This window comes from Pseudophryne corroboree, chromosome 6 (genome assembly GCF_028390025.1).
Source record: "Pseudophryne corroboree isolate aPseCor3 chromosome 6, aPseCor3.hap2, whole genome shotgun sequence".
NCBI lineage: Eukaryota > Metazoa > Chordata > Amphibia > Anura > Myobatrachidae > Pseudophryne > Pseudophryne corroboree.
The window spans coordinates 464,195,563-464,220,596 of NC_086449.1; the positions used below are offsets into that span (position 1 = coordinate 464,195,563).

Consider the following 25,034-nt stretch of genomic DNA (forward strand, 5'->3'; position numbering starts at 1 on the left):
TTACTGAAACTTGATGGGACGAATATCATGATTGGACACTCAATCTGGAGAGTTATACGCTGTTCAGGAGACACAGATTAAATAAACAGGGTGGAGGGGTATGTCTTACATAAAGTCATTTTTAAAACCTGATATATGGGAAGATCTTCACGAGGGGACTGTAAATACTGTTGAGACGTTATGGGTAGAAATTGAATGCGGGGGAAATGGAACAAAAAACATATTATTGGGGCTATGCTACAAGCCACCTGGTATTAATGTGTCTGATGAAGAAATGTTACTGAAGCAAATTTAAAAAGCAGCAGGAAACGTAATAGTTATGGGAGATTTTAACTATCCGGAGATAAATTGGGCAAACGATTCATGTGATACTACTAGGGGTAATATGTTTTTACACACTAAATGATAACTACTTACTTCAACTAATAGAGGAACCAACTAGATACAATGCAATCTTAGCCTTGGTATTAACTAACAATGGTGAATTGATATCAAATATTATAGTAGGGGAGCCCAAGGGAAACAGTGACAACAATATGGTCACATTCAATATCAGTTTTCATAAGCAGTCATATATTGGCTCAACTAGGACTCTAAACTTTAGCAAAGCCAACTTTGACATGATGAGAGAAGCTTTAAGGGACATTGAATGGGAAATTTTGTTTTGAGGAAAAAATACTATGGAGAAATGGGAGGTATTAAAATCACAGCTCGTTAATAATACTCGCAAATGTATTCCCATGGGCAGCAAACAAAGGACTAAAAATTCCAAACCAATGTGGCTTAACAAAAAGATTAAGGAATTAATGGACAAAAAAGGCGAGCATTCAAAAAATACAAATCAGCCAGGAATGCGGAGTCATTCCAGCACTATAAGGAATGTAACAAAATATGCAAAAAAGAAATAAGTGTCTAAAGTAGAAACTGAAAAGCTAGTAGCAAAGGAAAGCAAATTAAACCCCAATTTTTTTTATTAAATCTATCAACAGCAAAAGATTAAAGAAGAAGAGTATAGGCCCTTTAAAGGACAAAATGGGAGTCTTAATCAAAAATGATAATGACATAGCGTACTAAATAAATGAGTTTTTCTCATCGGTCTTCACAAGAGAGGACTAGATGCAGGGATTAACACACAATCTCAACAAAGATAATGTCTCACTGCTAAGTGCTTATTTAAGTGAGGAGGTAGTCTGGGACCGATTAAAAAAAATTAAGATTAATAATCACCTGGTCCCGACGGAATTCACCCAATGGTTCTCATGGAGCTTCACTCTGAACTAGCGAGATCGCTATTTTTGATCTTCAATGACTCAATTACATCAGGCATGGTTCCCAAAGACTGGTGTATAGCTGAAGTAGTACTGATATTTAAAAAGGGAAGTAAAGCTGAACCAGGTACATCTATAGTGGGGAAAGTACTGGAAGGTATTCTAAGGGATAGTATACAGAATTAACTTGAAGCCAATAAGGTTATTAATAGGAACCAACATGGATTTGTGAAGGATAGATCATGTCAAATAAACTTAGTAGGCTTTTATGAAACAGTTATTGCGAACCTTGATCAGGGTAAGGAGGTGGATGTAATCTTTTTAGACTTTACTAAATCTTTCAACACAGTACCGCACATGAGAATTATCTATAAGTTACAAGAACTAGGGCTGTTGAGCACAATATGCACTTGAGTCAGAAATTTGTTACATAATAGGGAGCAGCGCGTTGTGGTAAATGGATCTTTTTCAAATTGGACTGAAGTACTAAGTGGTGTGCCACAAGGGTCTGTACTTGGACCACTATTGTTCAACATTTTAATTAACGATCCAGCAGTAGATCTAGAGAGCATGGTGTCAATTTTTGCAGACGATACCAAATTGTGTAAGGTTTTAAATTCGGTGGGGGATGCTGAGTCTCTTCAGAATGATTTAGTTAAACTTGAAGCATGGCCAGCAAAATGGAGAATGATCTTCAATACAGATAAGTATAAGGTAATGCACTTTGGTAGCAAGAACAAAAATAACACCTACATACTAAATGGGGTAAAATTAGGGGATTCTGTACTGGAAAAAGACTTAGGTGTTCACATAGATAGCAAACTAAGCATCAGTACCCAAAGTAGGATTGCAGCAAAAGAGTCTAACAAGGAATTAGCATGTATAAGGCGGGGAATTGATGCAAGGGATGAGAGTGTTATACTCACATTACATAAATCCCTAGTGAGGCCACATCTTGAATACTGTGCACAATTTTGGGCACCATACTACAAAAAGGATATCCTGGAACTAGAAAAGGTTCAGAGGCGGGCGACCAAACTAATTAGGGGTATGGAGACGCTGGAATAGGAGGAAAGGCTTGCAAGGCTAATAACCTAATAAAGCATAATGAAGAATATCAATCGACCATCACCCGTAAGAAATCCCAGTTCCTGTCAAATGAGATCACGGCAGCAAACAATAGGCAAGTTCAACTTTTCCGCACAGTGGAGATGCTTTACAAGCCAGCATGCCTGCAGACTGATGAAACCCTCTCCCAGGCAAGATACAATGAGTTTGCAAACTTCTTAGCAGATAAAATATCCACCATATGGGCTGGAATATCCACAGTGCCATCAAAGAAGTGCCAAACTACAAAGCCTGCCAATATAAGCCACCTGCCTTCATGGACCAGCTTTGACCCAGTGGATGTAAAGGACATTGCTGAAATTGCTCAGCCAAGCTTCTAATATGTTGTATGGATATAATTGGTCCTGTCTTTGCAAAAATTGTTCAATGCTCTTTGCAGATAAGCATTTTTCCTGGACCCCTAAAGGAAGCAATTGTTAGACCTCTTAAAAAAAACTAATTTAGATCCCTACTGCATGACCAACTACAGACTGGTATCAAACCTTCCTTTTCTAGGAAAGGTTATTGAGAAAGTGGTTGCAAATCAACTTGAAACCCACCTGACAACCCATAATATTTATTATCCATTCCAATCAGAATTCAGGAGAAGACATAGCACTGAAATAGCCCTCGTGTGTGTGTGTTAAGTGATCTTCTGATGGCAAGAGACAGAGGTGACTGTTCAATACTAATCCTTCTGGAACTCTCTGCAGCATTTGATACCGTGGACCATGGGCTTCTGATTGAGCGACTGATACCATTTTTGTGGACTGGATGGCACTGTTACGCACACCAGTGCCTGCAGGAATGTATTGGTGTTTGAACTGTTATGCACACCAGTGCCTGCAGGAATGTACTGGTGTCTGAACGGATAGGTATGCAAAACAAATGAACTCACAGACAGACTGGGAAATATGACATTACGTACACAGAAGGTGATAGGGTAACAAAATACACACAAAGTGAACAGAGAAGCCCAGAGGCTAAGGAACTGGGTGTCTCCCTAGTATTAGTAATGCTCAGATGGGAAAAGCAAGATGTTGTGTTTTAATACGTAGAGAACCCGAAATGCTGTTGCTAAGGGCAACAGCAAAACCCTAAAGGGTTACCAACGGGTGTGGCAGTAAACTCCTTGGTCAGAGATGGAATGATAGACACAAGGAGAGTCTCCACAATCCTAATTCTCACTTGCAGTGCACAGGTTCAGCTTACTGCCACTAAGCTGACACCTGAACACCTTGCACAGTGAGACAGGATTTATGCAGGCAAGTCTTAGAATACAGCCGCAAACTTGCTAAGTTCACAGAGTAGTAAAAGAACCCCAGCAAGCTAAACGACTGACTCCAGTCTTACTGCTAGGTCTGGGTTGGCAGAGTGTAATACCAAATCCCCAGGCCTATTTGCAGTAAGCAACAACAAATACAAAGCTACACAGTACTGGCTAACTTTCAGAAACTGACTAACCAACAAAGATTCAGCAGCATCTGCTTAACCTGAGAAGAGGCCTTATAAAGCAGGTGCTGTCCACGCCCCACTCAGACCTCACAGACTGTGAGCACAAAAACCAGCACCGGATCCCCTGCCGTGCACAGAGCCTGTAACCACTGCACAGCAAAAGACCCGAACCGGAGTATCAGCTGCGCTCAGGTTACTCCGCTAGCACTTGTCTCCCGGTTGCCATGACGACGTGGCAGCACAGGGCAGGAGACCCTAACAGTACCCCCCCTCTGACGAGGGGTCAAAGAACCCCTACCACCGGGTTTATCGGGGAACTGCGAGAAGAAAGAGCGTATCAGTCTGGGGGCATGAAGATCACAACTGCGCACCCACGACCGCTCCTCCGGGCCATACCCCTTCCAGTGCACCAAAAATGACAGCCGACCCCGAACCATCTTGGAGTCAAGAATCCTTTCAACAACAAACTCCCTCTGGCCACGTATCAGAAGAGGGGAAGGTCTTCCACTGGAAGAAGGATTACTAATCGCCCGTTTTAAAAGGGAACAATGAAATGTTTTATTGATACCCAAAGAACGGGGCAGATCTAACTGAAATGCCACCGGATTGATAACCCTGGTGATCTTATAAGGGCCGATGAACCGGGGGCCTAACTTATGAGATGGCTGTCTCAACTTCAAATTCTTGGTAGACAACCAGACAAAGTCTCCTAATTTGAAGCTGCAGGGTCTTTTCCGCTTATCAAAAACCCTTTTGGTCACTAATGACACAGACACAAGGGCTTTCTTCACTTTCCGCCAAATACCTCTAAGGACCGAAACCACAGAGGAACCACCAGGCGTGGAGTCCAGGGGGTCAAAAGAATTGGCCTTAGGATGATGCCCATACACACAAAGGAAGGGAGAGATCCCTGTAGCAGAGTGAGCCGCGTTGTTATAGGCAAACTCCGCCATGGACAGATGAGCAACCCAGTCAGTCTGACACTTGGAGACATAACACCTAAGGAACTGCTCCAAGGACTGGTTCACCCTTTCAGTCTGCCCATTAGACTGCGGATGGTAGCCTGACGACAAGCTGACAGAAATCTGGAGATCGGAACAAAATGCCCTCCAGAATTTGGCCACAAACTGGGATCCGCGGTCAGAGACCACATCAAGTGGCAACCCGTGGAGACGCACAACATGCAGCATAAATAATTCAGACAGGCATCTGGCCGATGGCAGCCCAACCAGTGGAACGAAGTGCGCCATCTTCGAAAACCTGTCAACGACAACCCAGATGGCTGTCATCCCCGAGGATTTGGGCAAGTCCACCACAAAATTCATTGAAACGTGGGTCCATGGCTTAGATGGGATAGAGAGTGGATGTAATGGGCCAACAGGAACCCCTCTAGGAGTCTTATTTCGGGCAAAGATGTCACATGCCCGAACCCACTGATCCACATCCTTAGCCACCGAGGGCCACCACACCGCCCTAGATAGCAACTCCCGATTTCTGGCAATACCCGGGTGACCTGCCGACTTCTTGGCATGGAATTCCAGGAACACTCGCTGTCTTAACCTAGGAGGCACAAACAAAAGACCTACCGGAAGGTCTGGAGGAGCCTGCTCCTGTGCTCTAAGGACTAATGATAAGAGGTCCTGGGTAATGCCCACTTTAATACATGATGGGGACACAATGGGCAACGGCTCCTCGGTGGTCTCCTGGATTGGAGCAAAACTCCGCGAGAGCGCATCAGCCTTGATGTTTTTTGACCCAGGGCGATATGTTATCAAAAAATTAAAGCGAGCAAAAAACAAAGCCCATCGTGCCTGCCTGGCATTGAGACGCTTCGCTGACTCTAAATATGCCAGATTCTTATGGTCGGTGAGAATTGAGACCACAAACTTAGCCCCCTCAAGCCAGTGTCTCCACTCCTCGAGTGCATCCTTAATAGCCAACAATTCCCGGTTACCCACGTCATAATTAATCTCGGCAGGCGAACATTTACGGGAAAAGTAAGCACAGGGATGAAGGCGATTATCAGACACTCCCATCTGAGAAAGCACTGCCCCAATACCCATCTCAGAGGCATCCACCTCCACCACAAAAGGACGCTCTGGATCTGGGTGTCGCAGCACCTTGGCCGATACAAATGCCCTTTTGAGATGGGCAAAAGCCGCTTTAGCCTCACAAGACCAGTGAGCAACATCCGCCCCTTTCTTAGTGAGTGCCACCAAGGGCGCCACTATAGACGAAAATCCAGCGATAAATCGTCTATAAAAATTTGCAAAGCCCAGGAAACGCTGAAGCGCCTTCAAACTAGTGGGCTGCACCCAATCCAGGACTGCCTGTACCTTGGAACCCTCCATTTGGAAACCTTCTGGGGAGATAATATATCCTAGAAATGCGATTTGCTGAACTTCAAATTCGCACTTCTCCAGCTTCGCCCCAAGCCGGTGGTCTCTGAGTTTCTGGAGGACTAAGCGTACATGCTTCCGATGTTCCTCCAGGGAATGGGAGAAGATTAGGATGTCATCTAAGTATACAACTAAGAATCTATCCAAATATTCCCTGAGCACATCATTCATGAAATCCTGGAAGACTGCCGGGGCATTACAGAGCCCAAAAGGCATCACCAAATATTCATAATGCCCTGAGTGGGTATTAAAGGCAGTCTTCCATTCATCCCCCTCTCTTATTCGGATTAGATTGTACGCACCGCGTAGGTCAATCTTGGAAAAAATGGTGGCAGTACGAAGCTGGTCAAACAAGACCGAAATGAGAGGCAGTGGGTATGAGTTTTTAATCGTGATACGGTTCAATTCCCTGAAGTCGATGCAGGGTCGCAACGAACCGTCCTTTTTACCCACAAAGAAGAACCCCGACCCAACTGGAGACTGTGAAGGTCTGATAAATCCCTTAGCCAAGTTCTCCTGAATGTACTCTGCCATAGCCTGAGTCTCAGGACGTGACAGGGAGTACAACCTGCTCTTGGGAAGCTTAGCATTTGGCAACAAATCAATGGCACAGTCATAGGGGCGATGGGGAGGTAGTACCTCTGCAACTTTTTTGGAGAACACGTCCGCAAAATCTGCATAACACCCTGGCAATCCTGGCAAACTTAGCTGCGAGAGCCTGACTGGAAGGCTCAAGCAACTCCTGAAACAATCAGTACCCCAACTAAGAATCTCCCCAGAGACTCAGTCAAATTGAGGATTGTGAGCCCTTAACCAGGGTAACCCCAACACCATTGGGGCAAAAGTACAGACAGTCACATAAAAGGACAATTTTTCAGAGTGTGTTGCTCCAATAAACAAATAAATCTGGCTAGTGCAAGAGGTAATTTTACCTTGGGATAATGGTTCCCCGTTTAACCCACAAATCTCAATTTCCGATGCCAAGGGTACTAAGGGAACAGAGTGTTTCAGGGCGAATTGGCGGTCCATAAAAACCCCGTCGGCCCCACTGTCCACAAAGGCCTCAGTCTTGACAGTTTGACCAAGGATCTTCAAGGTCACCGGAATGATAAAAGTCTTCTTGGGAAATTCTGACTTCTGGCCTGACAGGATATTTCCCATCACCCTCAGGCCCTGAAGTTTTCCGGCTTTTCTGGGCATGATACTACCACATGACCTTTATTCCCACAGTACAAACACAACCCCTGCTGTCTCCTCCGCGTCTTCTCACGCTAGGAGAGGCGGGTAGCCCCAATCTGCATAGGCTCCTCGGAAAATTCCTCAGAGTCTGAGGTTCCCTTGGGAAAGAAGGAAACCTCAGTCTCCCTTTCAAGCCTACGCTCTCTCAGCCGTCTATCCACCCGGATGGATAACTGCATGAGCTGATCCAAGCTATCAGGCAAGGGATATTGTACCAGTTGGTCCTTTATCTGGTTAGAAAGACCTCTTCGGTACTGGTGTCTCAGGGCTGGGTCATTCCACTGGGTATCATGGGCCAACCTCCGAAACTCCGTACAGTAAACTTCAACTGGCCTTCGCCCTTGCTTAAGGATCGAAATCTGAGCCTCGGCTGAGGCCGTCTTGTCAGGGTCATCATACAACATGCCCAGTGCCGTAAAAAAAGCATCAACACTTTTAAGCGACGGACAGTCAGGCTGCAACCCATATGCCCAGACCTGTGGGTCTCCTTGTAGCAAGGAAATCACTATGCCCACCCGCTGAATCTCCGACCCAGAAGACTGAGGCCTAAGCCGGAAGTATAGCTTGCAGCTCTCCTTGAAACAAAAGAACTGCGAGCGATCTCCAGAAAAACGATCCGGGAGATTTACTTTCGGCTCCTTAACCCCTGAAGGTGCTGCTGCTGCGGGAGCTCCGCCAGCGGCCTGGGAGATGTGCATTTTAATGGACAAATCATTAAATTGTCGAGTCAGGACCTGCACCTGATCGACCACCTGTTGCAACGTATTTTGAGGCGTATGCTCCATATTCCCACAAAATTTCAACAGGAGTATTTGGCTGCTGAATATGTTACGCACACCAGTGCCTGCAGGAATGTATTGGTGTTTGAACTGTTATGCACACCAGTGCCTGCAGGAATGTACTGGTGTCTGAACGGATAGGTATGCAAAACAAATGAACTCACAGACAGACTGGGAAATATGACATTACGTACACAGAAGGTGATAGGGTAACAAAATACACACAAAGTGAACAGAGAAGCCCAGAGGCTAAGGAACTGGGTGTCTCCCTAGTATTAGTAATGCTCAGATGGGAAAAGCAAGATGTTGTGTTTTAATACGTAGAGAACCCGAAATGCTGTTGCTAAGGGCAACAGCAAAACCCTAAAGGGTTACCAACGGGTGTGGCAGTAAACTCCTTGGTCAGAGATGGAATGATAGACACAAGGAGAGTCTCCACAATCCTAATTCTCACTTGCAGTGCACAGGTTCAGCTTACTGCCACTAAACTGACACCTGACACCTTGCACAGTGAGACAGGATTTATGCAGGCAAGTCTTAGAATACAGCCGCAAACTTGCTAAGTTCACAGAGTAGTAAAAGAACCCCAGCAAGCTAAACGACTGACTCCAGTCTTACTGCTAGGTCTGGGTTGGCAGAGTGTAGTACCAAATCCCCAGGCCTATTTGCAGTAAGCAACAACAAATACAAAGCTACACAGTACTGGCTAACTTTCAGAAACTGACTAACCAACAAAGATTCAGCAGCATCTGCTTAACCTGAGAAGAGGCCTTATAAAGCAGGTGCTGTCCACGCCCCACTCAGACCTCACAGACTGTGAGCACAAAAACCAGCACCGGATCCCCTGCCGTGCACATAGCCTGTAACCACTGCACAGCAAAAGACCCGAACCGGAGTATCAGCTGCGCTCAGGTTACTCCGCTAGCACTTGTCTCCCGGTTGCCATGACGACGTGGCAGCACAGGGCAGGAGACCCTAACAGGCACAGTCCTAAGCTGGTTCAAATAATTTCTCACAGGCAGGTCACATAGAGTATCATCTGGAGTATACTCATCACCATCAGTGCCATTGCCATGTGGTGTCCCACAACTTTCTATACTATCCCCCATGCTTTTTGCAGTATACATGCTACTGCTGGGTGAAATAATCAGGCACCATGGCCTGGTCTACCACTGCTATGCAGATGATACACAATTGTACTTGTCCTTTGCCCTGGGCACTGATAACCCAATAGCAACCCTAAATGGCTGTCTAGCTGAGCTCCAGGAGTGGAAGAGTGCCAGTTGGCTGTGACTGAACACGGATAAAACAGAGGTCCTTATTATAGGACCGCAACATCAAAGGACAAGACTGCAACATAGCCAACCAACTGGACTTACACTCGGGGTCTCAGAATTACAAACCACTGATCGTGTGCGGAATCTTGGCGTTGTCCTGGATAGTGTCTTGACACTTAAACATCAGATATCATCACAATCAAATCCTCATTCTTTCACCTGAGGAACATAGCCAGAATCAAGCACTTAATTCCCTCAGATGATCTGCCAAAAGTCATACATGCATTTGTATCATCTCGATTAGACTACTGTAATGCCCTCTACCTTGGTCTCCCAGCAAAAGAATTGCACCACTTACCGCTGGTGCAAAACACAGCTGCCAGGCTGTTAACTAACCAGCCCCGCTCTAGCCACATAATACCCATCCTCTGCTCCCTTCACTGTCTGCCTGTAAGATGGCGAATCATCTTCAAGATTGGCTTACTGAGTTTCAAAGCACTACATGACCAGGGCCCAAGGTAACTGAAGCGGCTTCTTATCCCATACTGCCTCACTCGATTACTGTGATCTATAGATGAAGGACTTTTAGCAGTACCTAGAATCTCCCGTAATTCATCTGGGGGTCGAGCTTTTAGTCATGCGGCTCCAACTCTATGGAACTCACTTCCCCGCACAGTGTGAGAGGCCCTAACTATAGAATCCTTCAAAAGTAGACTCAAAACTTTCCAGTTTACGCAAGCATTTCCATAATATCCCTTTGTATCTACATGCTTCTGTGTTTTATGAAAATCTGTTCTGTACTTCATTATTTTCTGTACTATATTATGCTATGTATCTGTTAAGCGCCTTGAGTCCTATTGGAGAAAGAGCGCTATATAAATAAAATTATTATTATTATTATTATTATTATTATAAGGCTAGGCATGTTCACACTGGAAAAGAGGAGACTAAAAGGGGACATGATCAACATTTACAAATATATAAGGGGACAATACACAGATCTTGCGGGGGACCTGATTTTGGTAAGATCAACACAGAGGACACGTGGACACCCACTTAGGTTAGAGGAGAGGAGATTTCAAACACAGTGGTGAAAAGATTTTTTCACAGTAAGGACAATACGTGTTTCGAATTCTCGTCCTGAGAAAGTAGTAATGGCAGACTTGGTCAATACTTTTAAGAATGGGGTATATAAATTCCTAATAGATAAGGATATACAGGGTTACGGTGCGCAGTCACGCACTATAGCTATTAAAAAAAAAGGAATAAGGAATAAACGTAACAGCCGACATTAGCAACAGACAAAATTAGTCTTAAAAAATAATACGGCGTAGGAGACCACATATAGGAGGTCATTCCGAGTTGTTCGCTCGTTGCCGATTTTCGCTATGTTGCGATTTGTTGCAAACTGCGCATGCGCAAGGCACGCAGGGCGCATGTGCTTAGTTATTTAACTAAAAACTTAGCAGATTTTTGTCTTTTTTCAACCTCAGAAACTATGTTACTATTTTACACAGTAAAAATTGCTTATAATTAGTATAAAATAAACATCTGGTATAAAAATAATAAATAAATCAAACAAATTGTACACATTTCAAAAGTGCAAAAAATATATTTTTCATTATTAAAACAATAAGCTAAAATTATGGCTATTTGCGATACATTGTAAACTCTGGATTTTCAGGAGGTGCATTAGGGTCATAGTATGGCCCTCTATGGTATGCGTTATAGCCGTGTCCATGGTATGGTGGGCCCTGTTGCTCCTGTTGGGCTGACGTTGGGTGTGGGGCGCTTGATTGCAAGTGAACATTCGCTCTAGTTACTTCATTTGTCGCTCATGTGCTTCCCTTGCTGCCCCATGTCCTATCCTAGCTGGCTCTTCCCTCTTTAGGGATGCATTACTGGGAGGAGGTGTTGCCCTGCTGAGCCTGCTGGGACATCTATGCCTTCTCCCAGTAATGCATCTGTGAAGAGCCAGCTAGGAAAGGACATGGGGTGGCACGCTGCTGCTGCACTAGTGGCAGACTTTTTAAAGTAGGAGTCTCTGCGAGGATCCAGAGGTAAGCGCACCTCCTCCCCAGCTCCTGCACCTCTGACATGTTTGGGGGGGGGGGGGGGGGGCGGCATGCCCTTGCCCCTTCCCGTTTCGCTGCCCCTGTACACAAGTGTTACAACTCCTCCAAGGATACAGTTTATAGCTATGGAATACTCTGGTTAGGAGGTGAATCCTAGTTTTTCACTGCAGGGGCCGGATGTAATGACACCCAAGTTCGGTGGCCGCGCGGGATGAGTTTTTTGAAGGAGCAAACACTTACAAGGCATGGTAAGTGATTGCCCCTTTAAAAAAAGCAAGAACATTCCGCTTGGCCACTGAACTCAAGCGTCATTACATCCGGCCCCAGGTGTCTGTGTCCCCTTCTGAAATCAGAATTTGTCCCAAAGCGGCCAATATGTCAGCTCCAGCATCCGGCATCTATCTCATTAGCCAGTCTTCTCCAGCTTTCAGGAGGGGGTCACAGGTACCCGCAACCGCTCTGCATTCCAATATCCTCCCTCCTCCCTGCAAGCTACCCAGGTTGAAATGGTGGAGCACTCAACCTGAGTTATTTTAGAAGAGCCATTTACACCAAAACCTGACCCAAGTAGCCCCAGCAATTACCCAGGATTTTTGATCAGTGGAAAAGGGGTTTTACATCTGGGGAGCCAAGCTCACAATGTCTGATCATTGGGGGAGACTAGTATCCCTTTTCCATTGCCGTAATAACTCAGATTGCGGGTCAGTGGAAAAGAGACCCCACCCGGGTCCCTGGGAAAAGCAGGGAGAGCAGGCTTCCCAGTGCTTAGAGATTATGTCATCTACATGCGCCGGTAGAACAGAAACACAATGCACAAAGGTGCAGTGTGAAAGGGGCCAACTCGGGAATAACCCGCGTCAAGGTGGAGGTGTAAACGGGGTCTGTTCTGGGTCTGACCTGGGCTGGAACCGATTTCAGTTGAAAATGGACATAAATGACTAGGAGCTAAATGATACCCCTCTGGGAAAGGGTCTTTCCGGGTCCAAATTGCTGGGGCCTCACCCTCATCGCTACAAGGGTTATTCCCAGTCCGACCCTGGTTGCCAGCAATGTGAATGGGGCAACCTGTGTTTTTGGACCTGGGTTACCTTTCAAAGCTGCTGATTGGTTTTGTATCTGGAGGCCAACCTCATGGTAGTGGATACAGTGACATGCATGGCAGACATGGGATCAGTGAGAAAGGGGTCAACTAGGGAATATCCTGGGACCAAGGTGCAGTGTGAAAGGGGTATAGGAGTTAAGACTGGGGCCCAACCCATGTTCAATAACCAGGGAAAAAGCAGGGTTAAAACCCCAGCTTTGGTCTGGGATTGATATAAGTGTAATTGGCCTTAGGCTGTACAATCATTCAGAATAAGAATGCCAGAAAACTAGATTTTCAAGCATAATGAGATAAAATCCGACTGTTCGTAATCAGATCAGCTGTTCATTTTGTCTCCACACATAGTGGACAAAGCCTGTGGTGGGAGCAAAGCAAAAAAGCAAGTAACTTTGTGCCTGGAACAAACTGTATGGGAGGATGGGCGGCTGCTAATTTTGCTGTCCTGCATTCAGATAGTTGCCGCACAAGGGGAGTGTATATTCGCCCATGCAAGTGTGCGATCGCATGTGTACGCCGTGCAACAAATTTTCTTCAGACAGTGGACAGCTGCAAACCCGTTCACACCTCACTCACCATTGAATGATTTGTGCAGTGTGTGCACAACCCAGGATTTACTCCTAAACTGCGATGAGAACAGGCTAATCGGGACTGGAGCTGACATCACATACCCTCCTTGAAAATGCTTGGGAACGCCTGCGTTTTCCCTGACACTCCCAGAAAACGAGCAATTACCACCCCCAAACGTCCTCTTCCTGTCAATCAGCATTCGAATGGCTGTGCGATTGAAATTTTCGCACCAGCCTGTTGCTGTTCAGCAATACCTGTTGTTGTTTGGCGACGCACATGCGCATTGTGGTGCATATGCATGCGCACTCTATTGATAATCGGCCGCTGTGCAAAAGCACACAGCAGCGATCAGGTCTGAATCTGGCCCTGTGTTGCAGTACAAAGGGTGCAAACATATTTCTTTTTTTGCATGCAGGGTAAATATTGGCTGCTTTTACATATAGCCCACTGTGCCCACAAGCACTGAACAGCATAAATTTTACACTGCAATGTAGATTTGAGCATGGATACACACGTCATCCAGCTCTAAATCTCTATGCAAATGTTTAATCTGCCCCAACTGCAGTACAACATAGTTTTACCCGCAGTGAGAGATTATTGGCAGACTGCGCATGCGCGAAGCATAAAATGCGATAGCATTGTATACGCAGCCTAATTGTAAAGAGTACACATTTTGATTGACAGGAAGTAATAATAATAATAATTTTATTTATATAGCGCTCTTTCTCCAACAGGACTCAAGGCGCTTTACAGATATCAAAAACAATGCACATGATACAGAGGATTTGAGTAATACAACAATAGATAAGCCACACAGACATAGAAGAAAACCTTAAGCACACAGAAAGCATACTGCAGGATTGGTGTAGGCATTTTGGGTAATAACTTCCAAGGGTTGTGTATTCCACCCTCACAAGGTACCAAGTGCGGCAGCCATCTTGGGCGCTCAGCGTAGGATTACCCAGGGTGGAATAGTCCACCCCTAGATGAGATGAAACAAAATGGGGGTGATTTCAGAGTCCGACAGTCCAGAGTAGGGTTCCATCAAAACCATTAGGCCTATGTATTTTTCATCCCATCCACAAGTGTACCATATGGGGCAGCCATGTTGGGCGCACTTTGAAGGTTACACTGTGGGAGGTGAGCCATACAAGGGCCAAGTTCATATATGGGAAAACTGATGCTTATGTAGTAGTAGTAGTATGATGTACCCTGCATGTAGGGCACAATGGCAGGTGTGCAATCAGTGGAGGTAAACATTACATTACAGGAAAAACATGGTGGGGTGGAAGCGAGGAATGGAGGGAAAAAAAAACACAATAGCAGGTAACTAGTGGCAGAAGTAGAATTGGGATAACATTATTTTGATCAGATCTTAGTACGGGTGGGTAGTGACAGTTTATGGGTGGTAACATGCCGTTTGTGAGGAGTTTTTGTGAAAAAGCAGGCGTGTCATGGCCATTTTCGGGAAACGTATCTGACGTTATCTATGAAGGCTGTGTTCCCAAACATGGCACCTAGCGCTACTGTATTCTTATTGATTTAAGTATGCTGAGATCAGCCGTAAATGTCGATGGTGCTCATTTTTTGCGTATGCATTGCGAATCTGCTAATGTATACGCTGATTTGCTAATGCATCGGTGGGCGTCTTTTATCCTTTCTGGGCGGCTCTTCACATGTGATTTTTAGCAAGAGCAGATTTGTAAGAATCACTATGTCAGCCTCAGTAGTGATCCATACTGAATCAGGCCCTTAGAGAGATGACTGGCTAAGAAACCAAACTGCTTGAAAAGATCAGTATAGGGCTCATGCAGGGCCGGTTCGAGCCCTCTCTGCGCCCCGGGCAGGAAATGGGGGCGTGGCTTAATACAGGGGGCGTGGTCAGTTACGCCCCCTGTACAGTAGTAGCGCTGCTTAAATGCTGAGCGGTGCGCGATGACGTCATCGCGCACCGCACAGCAAAAGGTCCTCTCCACGAAGGGAAACTAGACGCGCAGCGTCTAGTTCCCTTCATGGAGAGGACCTTTGCTGTGCGGTGCACGATGACGTCATCGCGCACCGCACAACAAAGGTCCTCTCCACGAAGGGAAACTAGACGCGTAGCGTCTAGTTCCCTTCACAGGGGGACACAGCCGGGGGACACAGCGGGCAGCGGAGGGCACAGCAGTAGCGGATCTTGTCATGGTGCGGCGCCCCCCGGATGGCGCCAGCGCCCTCTGGAAGGCGGCGCCCCGGGCAAAAGTCCTGCTTGCCCGTGGCAAGATCCGCTACTGGGCTCATGCATATTTGTATGCATTTCTGTGACTAGATTGCCCCTATCCATACATAGTCTCATAGTTGCCATCATTTTCCGTGTACTTGCATCAGCCCTGTTCCACATAAAATCAATATAAAAACTGTATTTCCATGCAGAGAGGAACCAGTGTAATGGCCACTACCACGATTCTGTATAGTGTAAATAGCCTATGATCTAACATATGTAACCATACAGAGCGTGCAGATCTCCAGGTCACTTAGACTAACACTGCTGATATCTCTGCTTTATAGTCAGACCTAGGCAATGGAATGTATAACATTTTATTTTAACAATCTGGGTTTAAAAAGAAAAGTGAAGCTGTGTAGCATGCAATGGGCATCGGTATGTGTGACAGGCGGATGGCGGATCATAATACCGACGCTGACATCCCGAAGCGTCACGATCCCGACATGGGCGAGGTAAATATTCTACCCCCCTAAAACTGCCTTACCGCAGCCTAAACCTAACCTCCCCCTTAGTGCCTAAACCTAACCTGCCCCCTAGTGCCTAAACCTAATACCCCTCTCCTCAACCTAACCCTAACCCACCTCCTTAGTGCCCCCCCCCCCCCCGGTGGTGCCTAACTCTACCCCCCCCATCCCCGAGGCATAACCCCCCTCCCCTGTAGCCTAACCCTACTTAGCCTCCCCAGATGGAACCTAAACCTAACAACCCCCCCCCCCAGCTCTACTAACCTTGGGATTCAAGCATCAAGATGTTAACCTGGTTGGGATTCTGGCACCGATTTTCTGATAGCTGTAGTGATTCCGGCACCGGTATTCCGACTGCCAGGATACCAACAACCAGGATCTTGAACGTATATCATACAATGGTGTGGATGAAAAAGTACTTTCGTTATCTTCGCAGGTGTGTGGTAGTGCAGCAACAGCCACACTTTATGGCAATCTGGATGAGCACAAAATTGCTCTCAGCACCATAGGGCTGCAAGCAAAACTGTGCGAATTGAGGCTGAGAGCAGGTAGCATGGGGTGCGAGATGCGGTGCCATTGCTGGCATTTCAGTGCTGTGGCAATGGCTACTCGCACCCTTCGCAGGTATTTCAATTGACCCCTTAGATTAACAGAATGGTAACAAGTTCATAAAAGTGCTGACTACATTTGGCACATTAGAGCTTTCTATTTAGAAAATAGGGAAACCCTAGTTAAATGAAAATACAATAGCAAAGTAATTTATAAGGTATGTTTAGTGTCAAGTAAAACTGGAAATTTGCAGGTACAATTTTAAATCTATTTTGTATTCATATTAAATACATTATAGGAAACAATTTTCTGTACTCATGACTGACACAAGTAGATACTGTCTTTTGCTATTAGAACATCATGTCTATTTTATAGACTCGCTTAGAACATCATGTTTTGTCTTCCATGTTACTGTATATTTTGAGGACACAGGCATCTCAAATGACTTAAACTGCTTTAATAATGTATTACAGGTACTGAGTGTTCTAGAAAAGTATCAGATTTCTGGAAACTAATTTAACAATTTATAGCTCCTTTCTGATACGATCACTGCAATGTCACTGACACAAACATTGGAACCTACTAAAGAGACAGTAACTTGCAGATAATTTAATGAAGTTGTTCAATGCAATGTACAATGTTTCTATCCAGACCATCCATGCAGTGGCAGAACCCATTTTAACAAAGCAATAATCTATGCTTACACCAATAAAGGAGATTTTCTTGGAGGTGCATAAAATATCTCAGCTGTTTTTGCAATAAAATCTAGACTGTTCACATGCAACGCGCATGCTCAATGCATCCACTGCGCATGTGCATTTCTGACCCGTTCGCACCGCATCGAAGAACCGCTGCATGCGAACGGGTCAGAATGACCCCCTTTGTTCAACAATATATTGATGAACACTGTCCTTTTAAATTACATTCTAAAGAACATGGTCATTTATTGTGTTCAGGAAATCAACACATGTATCTTTATTTACTAGATACGGTAGGTACTGAAGGCTTACCATACTGTCCCTTGAAAACCGGGACACTCATAAATTACACAGGTTCTGTGGCTGACTAAACCATGTGAAATGCAAACATGAAGTCAACCAGTCACAGATCCTATGAAATTAGTGAGTGTCCCGGTTTAAAGGGATAGTATGGTAAACCTATCGATTGGCAGATTTTTTTTTTACAGGTGATCACAATTATATTTCCAAGAGTAAACATGTTCGTGAAAAGTGTTTATTAATATTTTCATATTTAACAAGGGATGTTTCAATATGTTTTGACATTTTAGTATTTAATTATATACAATTTATAGATTGATATGGCTTTTAGATGGGATATAAGACTTCCAGACAGTTGTCTTCACAATGATTGGTCAGCTGCCGATGTTTGTCTAATCAGCTGCACATAGACTGTTCAGTTTGACCTGGATACTTCTCTAGCATGTCATCCTTAAGTAGCAGCTGGGAAGGGGATGGAGGGAGGAGCGGGGAGCTTCTGTCTTTTGGGGCTTATTGATCAACATCAAAATATTTCCAAAAATGAATGCAATATTTTTACAGCAGATTAGTTTCACTATTGATGAAGGGTTTAATGCAATAGATATCCCAATAGATATTAAAAAGTGATTGTAGAATAATGGATTGTCCCCCTTAACAGCTGACCTGGGTAATTAGTACCTGCTACCTCCCCTCCTCTCTGCACCCCTGAGTATGGAGTCCCCAGTATGCTAGATACCTGTGAGCATAGGTACTAGCCCTGGATGCCCAGCTTGATGCAGGTTGGGCACTGTAGTTTGGCTGTGCTGGTGCAGTCTCCTGTCTCACACACTCTGCCGCAGCTGCACCCCCAAGATAGCAGGGAAGAGGGGACGTCAGAGTGGGGGACATGTGGACTCAGAAGAAGAAGTCGCTATGGGCCATGTGAACAGGCAGCAGGGCGCGCTGTAAAGTGGATGACGATGACTGTATGGGGGGGACCATGTCCTCCTTAGCAGCTGACCCAGGGCTCCAACATGGCCAGGCCCAGGTAATTAGTACCCCTACCCCCTTGGCTCTCCTGATAGTATATTCTGGCAATTTATCATGTTAAAATCATGATAATTTTCAAAGATCCTTTGTGTTAACTAATGTTATCTATGGCTTGCATTAGCAGCATCTTCAGGGATGGTATTAGTATACCGGTGCTTGGTATGCCGGCAGTCATAATACTGACATCAGCATCCCAACACTCAGCATCCCGACACCTAAGTGTACTAGCCCTAAACCTAACCCCCCTTACCCTAATGCTCCCCCCGCATCCTAAAACTAATCTCCCCCTGTTGCTTACCAGGCTGGAGTCCTGGTAGTCCTTTGTTCGGGATCCCGGCCTTGAGGATCCTGTCTCCAGGATTTTGATCCATGTTGAGATCCCGGCGTAGGTATTCCAAGTAGTGTTGGGATTTCCAATTGCCGGAATACTGACCGGATTCTTTTTAACTGCCTTGTGCTGTTTTAGCTGTCGTAGTGAGGGAAAGGGCATGTTTTCAGATGCCCCCACAGTAGTTGCTGCTCATCCTTGTGTGTGTGAAGGAAAAAAACTGTGGTAGTGGAGATCATTTCAGGTTTTACTCTAATAAAATGTGAGGCATACAATCCTAATAAGCACTTACTGTATATACAAAATCTAACAGATAGATAGATAGATAGATATTTATGTGTAATGTCCCAATAGCAAGTCTGTACCATTCCTTGCACAATGGTGGCTTCAGCAAGGTTTACTCACTCCAATTCTCATGCCCAATGCATATCCAGTGCATGCGCATCTCTCCATATAACATATAAAAGTTAGACATTTCTGAGAAATACTTTGGATATGTGATTAATAACGCAATGATATCTTTAGCTTAGGCTGCAGGTTTTTGCATGAGTTAACAAGTTGGAATTTGGTTTCTCAATTAAAAATAATGTCCAGGCAATAGAATGATAATACTGGTCATCATCATTTATTATGCAAACAGCAAACCTTTCTTCCATGTTTAAATATACATAATAGCGTGGTATGCCAAAGTGAACTATTAAGCAAGATTTATTAAACCAGTAGAGTTCCTACAATGACATGTGTCCTGCGATATTGGAAAACATTGTGTAAATTCTCAAAACATTTTTAACAATATGCTAAACAATTAAGAAAACATGCAACAGTAGTCTCAGCACATGTACAATTTTCTCTACACTTCCTCGTGGGCATAGAGTCATTTTACCCACCTTTTCTGCAAACAAATTCCACTGCAAACACTACAGTTGGATTATATAAATAGGGCAGTACCTTAGCCAATTATGTATGTGAGTCTTTCTAAATTTCCACAAAACAGATTTCACGGGCATCCAGTTCTTCACCACAGCAGCACTCCCTGCCCCCCCTTCCCAGTCGTACTCATGCCCCCACATCACATTCTTATATATTTTGTAGAATCTTATTCTTGCATCTTTGCCGGTTCCAAGCACAAGCACTTGACACTCCATTTACTATTTTATTTTAAATAGATGGGCTTTGTCACCTGTTCATTTGATGTCTTGTTTTCCTACTTATACACTTACTATCTTCTTGGCTTTTGGCAAACTACTTTACTTTTGTGAACATAAATAAAGTTAATAAAACATTTAAATGTTATTCACTATTTACATTACCGGTATTACTCCAGCGCAAGAATCACATAAAAACACCAAAAACATGTTATGCAGTATAAAACATAGATTACTTTTTTTTTTCTCTGCTGGTTTTGTTACTGTTGGCTTGTGATTCCCGAGTCCTTATCATGAAACATAGCAGGATACTTGCATGGCATTATCAAGCAATTATTATTATTTTTTTTAAATAAGAAACTCTTTACTTAGCTTTAAAGTAGTGCAATGTATTAAGTATCAAAGTGTAATCCCCTCCCATATAAATCATACTCTTTATACATTAAAAATGATTTAAGAAGAGGTGGCAGAGGAAATCTCTTTATTGAAGATAGACTCTGTAATCTCTCCAGCCCAAGAAGTTTGCGTAGTTTCAGTCGGCACAAGTGCTTCAGTGGACGAGGATTTCCTAAAAATTGAGAGTACATTTAAATACAAGAACATGCAACTGAAAAAATAAATGAAAGTATTTCCATTATTCTAATACAGTTTTTAAAATTAAAATGTACTATGTTCCGATATAATGCCCTGAATGCATAATTTTATCATAATCAGAAGACCATCAGATAAGCATAAGAAATAGTTGGATCATCTTTCATTTAAACAACTTTCTGTTTAATTAACAGAAAACCAAATCCTGTATAACATATATAAATAAAATGGTTCAACTGGGAAAGCTGTAGAGATGAGATACAGTAGCTGACTCTTGACTTGTTATAAATCATCCAAGATGTAGTTCAGAAAGAACTAAAATACACAAGGCTTCCTAATTTCTATTTACTAGAAAGGGTCATGCCACTAAGGGGTGTATTCAATAGATGTTGGCTCCTTTCCGATGGAAAGGATCCGACATCTGAGTATTGAATGAGTGGAAAAATCCGACAGGATTTGGCTGCTCACGACAATGCCAATCCGACTTTTTTTAAAGTCTGATTGACATTGTCAGAACCGGGGCCAAAACCTGTTGGATTTGGCCGCAGAATCCAACAAAATACGTGGATCCGCAGCTAATCTGCCGATCCACATGCTTTCCGATAAGTCGGAATTGCCGACTTGTTGGAAAGGATTGAATAGGTCGGAACCCCTTCCGACCTAAAATAGGCAGTTTCCCACTTCAATTGAATACCCCCCTAATTGTTTAATATTTGCAATATTTGGAATAGTGTAAAAATCCAATATTTTTAAGACAAGATAAGCTGACTTCCCACATTTATTTCTAACTATTAAAGCTACCAGTTATGTAGAATCATCCATTTACTTTTTATTTTGATTTGAACCGTCAACTTTACAATTTTCACATAACTTCCTTATTCATTTTGTATATAAATTTGCTTGCCACATATAATAGGAACAGTTTATCACAAAAGTAAACCCAATAAAGCGACAACCAAAAGCGACTTAATAACACAAATTTCAATATTGCACAATAAAAATAAGAATTTACTTACCGATAATTCTATTTCTCGGAGTCCGTAGTGGATGCTGGGGTTCCTGAAAGGACCATGGGGAATAGCGGCTCCGCAGGAGACAGGGCACAAAAAGTAAAGCTTTTCCAGATCAGGTGGTGTGCACTGGCTCCTCCCCCTATGACCCTCCTCCAGACTCCAGTTAGGTACTGTGCCCGGACGAGCGTACACAATAAGGGAGGATTTTGAATCCCGGGTAAGACTCATACCAGTCACACCAATCACACCGTACAACTTGTGATCTAAACCCAGTTAACAGTATGATAACAGAGGAGCCTCTGAAAGATGGCTCCCTAAACAATAACCCGAATTAGTTAACAATAACTATGTACAAGTATTGCAGATAATCCGCACTTGGGATGGGCGCCCAGCATCCACTACGGACTCCGAGAAATAGAATTATCGGTAAGTAAATTCTTATTTTCTCTATCGTCCTAGTGGATGCTGGGGTTCCTGAAAGGACCATGGGGATTATACCAAAGCTCCCAAACGGGGCGGGAGAGTGCGGATGACTCTGCAGCACCGAATGAGAGAACTCCAGGTCCTCTTTTGCCAGGGTATCAAATTTGTAGAATTTTACAAACGTGTTCTCCCCTGACCACGTAGCTGCTCGGCAGAGTTGTAATGCCGAGACCCCTCGGGCAGCCGCCCAAGATGAGCCCACCTTCCTTGTGGAATGGGCCTTAACAGATTTAGGCTGTGGCAGGCCTGCCACAGAATGTGCAAGTTGAATTGTGTTACAAATCCAACGAGCAATCGACTGCTTAGAAGCAGGCGCACCCAACTTGTTGGGTGCATACAGTATAAACAGCGAGTCAGATTTTCTGACTCCAGCCGTCCTTGAAATGTATATTTTTAAAGCTCTGACAACGTCCAACAACTTGGAGTCCTCCAAGTCGCTTGTAGCCGCAGGCACTACAATAGGCTGGTTCAGGTGAAACGCTGATACCACCTTAGGGAGAAAATGCGGACGCGTCCGCAGCTCTGCCCTATCCGAATGGAAAATTAAATAAGGGCTTTTATAAGATAAAGCCGCCAGTTCAGATACTCTCCTGGCGGAAGCCAGGGCCAGTAACATAGTCACTTTCCATGTGAGATATTTCAAATCCACATTTTTTAGAGGTTCAAACCAATGGGATTTGAGGAAATCTAAAACTACATTTAGATCCCACGGTGCCACCGGAGGCACCACCGGAGGCTGTATATGCAGTACTCCTTTGACAAAAGTCTGGACCTCAGGGACTGAGGCCAATTCTTTTTGGAAGAATATTGACAGGGCCGAAATTTGAACCTTAATAGATCCCAATTTGAGACCCATAGACAATCCTGATTGCAGGAAATGTAGGAAACGACCCAGTTGAAATTCCTCCGTCGGAGCACTCCGATCCTCGCACCACGCAACATATTTCCGCCAAATGCGGTGATAATGCTTCGCGGTGACTTCCTTTCTTGCCTTAATCAAGGTAGGAATGACTTCTTCTGGAATGCCTTTTCCTTTTAGGATCTGGCGTTCAACCGCCATGCCGTCAAACGCAGCCGCGGTAAGTCTTGAAAGAGGCAGGGACCCTGTTGAAGCAGGTCCCTTCTCAGAGGTAGAGGCCACGGATCGTCCGTGACCATCTCTTGAAGTTCCGGGTACCAAGACCTTCTTGGCCAATCCGGAGCCACTAGTATCGTTCTTACTCCGCTTTGCCGTATGATTCTCCATACCTTTGGTATGAGAGGCAGAGGAGGAAACACATACACCGACTGGTACACCCAAGGTGTTACCAGCGCGTCCACAGCTATTGCCTGCGGATCTCTTGACCTGGCGCAATACCTGTCCAGTTTTTTGTTGAGGCGAGACGCCATCATGTCCACCATTGGTCTTTCCCAACGGTTTATTAGCATGTGGAAAACTTCTGGATGAAGTCCCCACTCTCCCGGGTGAAGATCGTGTCTGCTGAGGAAGTCTGCTTCCCAGTTGTCCACGCCCGGGATGAACACTGCTGACAGTGCTATCACGTGATTCTCCGCCCAGCGAAGGATCCTGGCAGCTTCTGCCATTGCACTCCTGCTTCTTGTGCCGCCCTGTCTGTTTACATGGGCGACTGCCGTGATGTTGTCCGACTGGATCAACACCGGTCTTCCTTGAAGCAGAGGTTCCGCCTGGCTTAGAGCATTGTAGATTGCTCTTAGTTCCAGAATGTTTATGTGAAGAGACTTTTCCAGGCTCGACCACACTCCCTGGAAGTTTCTTCCTTGTGTGACTGCTCCCCAGCCTCTCAGGCTGGCGTCCGTGGTCACCAGGATCCAATCCTGTATGCCGAATCTGCGGCCCTCCAATAGATGAGCCCTCTGCAACCACCACAGAAGAGATACCCTTGTCCTTGGAGACAGGGTTATCCGCAGGTGCATCTGAAGATGCGACCCTGACCATTTGTCCAACAGATCCCTTTGGAAAATTCTTGCATGGAATCTGCCGAATGGAATTTCTTCGTAAGAAGCCACCATTTTTCCCAGGACTCTTGTGTCCAGAATCATCCCTAGGAACAGCAGACGAGTTGTCGGCATTAATTGGGATTTTGGAATATTCAGAATCCATCCGTGCTGCTTTAGCACCTCTTGAGATAGTGCTAATCCCATCTCTAGCTGATCTCTGGACCTTGCCCTTATTAGGAGATCGTCCAAGTATGGGATAATTAATACGCCTTTTCTTCGAAGAAGAATCATCATCTCGGCCATTACCTTTGTAAAGACCCGAGGTGCCGTGGACAAACCAAACGGCAGCGTCTGAAACTGATAGTGACAGTTTTGTACAACGAACCTGAGGTACCCCTGGTGTGAGGGGTAAATTGGAACGTGGAGATACGCATCCTTGATGTCCAAGGATATCATAAAGTCCCCTTCTTCCAGGTTCGCTATCACTGCTCTGAGTGACTCCATCTTGAACTTGAACTTCTTTATGTACAGGTTCAAGGACTTCAGATTTAGAATAGGCCTTACCGAGCCATCCGGCTTCGGTACCACAAATAGAGTGGAATAATACCCCTTCCCTTGTTGTAGAAGAGGTACCTTGACTATCACCTGCTGAGAGTACAGCTTGTGAATGGCTTCCAAAACCGTCTCCCTTTCGGAGGGGGACGTTGGTAAAGCAGACTTCAGGAAACGGCGAGGTGGATCTGTCTCTAATTCCAACCTGTACCCCTGAGATATTATCTGCAGGATCCAGGGATCTACCTGCGAGTGAGCCCACTGCGCGCTGTAATTTTTGAGACGACCGCCCACCGTCCCCGAGTCCGCTTGAGAAGCCCCAGCGTCATGCTGAGGCTTTTGTAGAAGCCGGGGAGGGCTTCTGTTCCTGGGAAGGAGCTGCCTGTTGCTGT

General features: G+C 44.8%; 1 protein-coding gene across 1 annotated transcript in view; it reads right to left on the minus strand.

The window, feature by feature from the left end:
* Positions 1-19,515: 19,515 nt before the first annotated feature.
* The window catches only part of LOC134934596 (ankyrin repeat and SOCS box protein 15-like), a 29,819-nt gene continuing 24,300 nt past the window's right edge, over positions 19,516-25,034 (minus strand). The window contains exon 4 of the mRNA XM_063929998.1: positions 19,516-20,612. Coding sequence (XP_063786068.1) covers positions 20,437-20,612 — 176 coding nt within the window. The 3' untranslated portion in view covers positions 19,516-20,436. The remainder of the gene's footprint in view (positions 20,613-25,034) is intronic.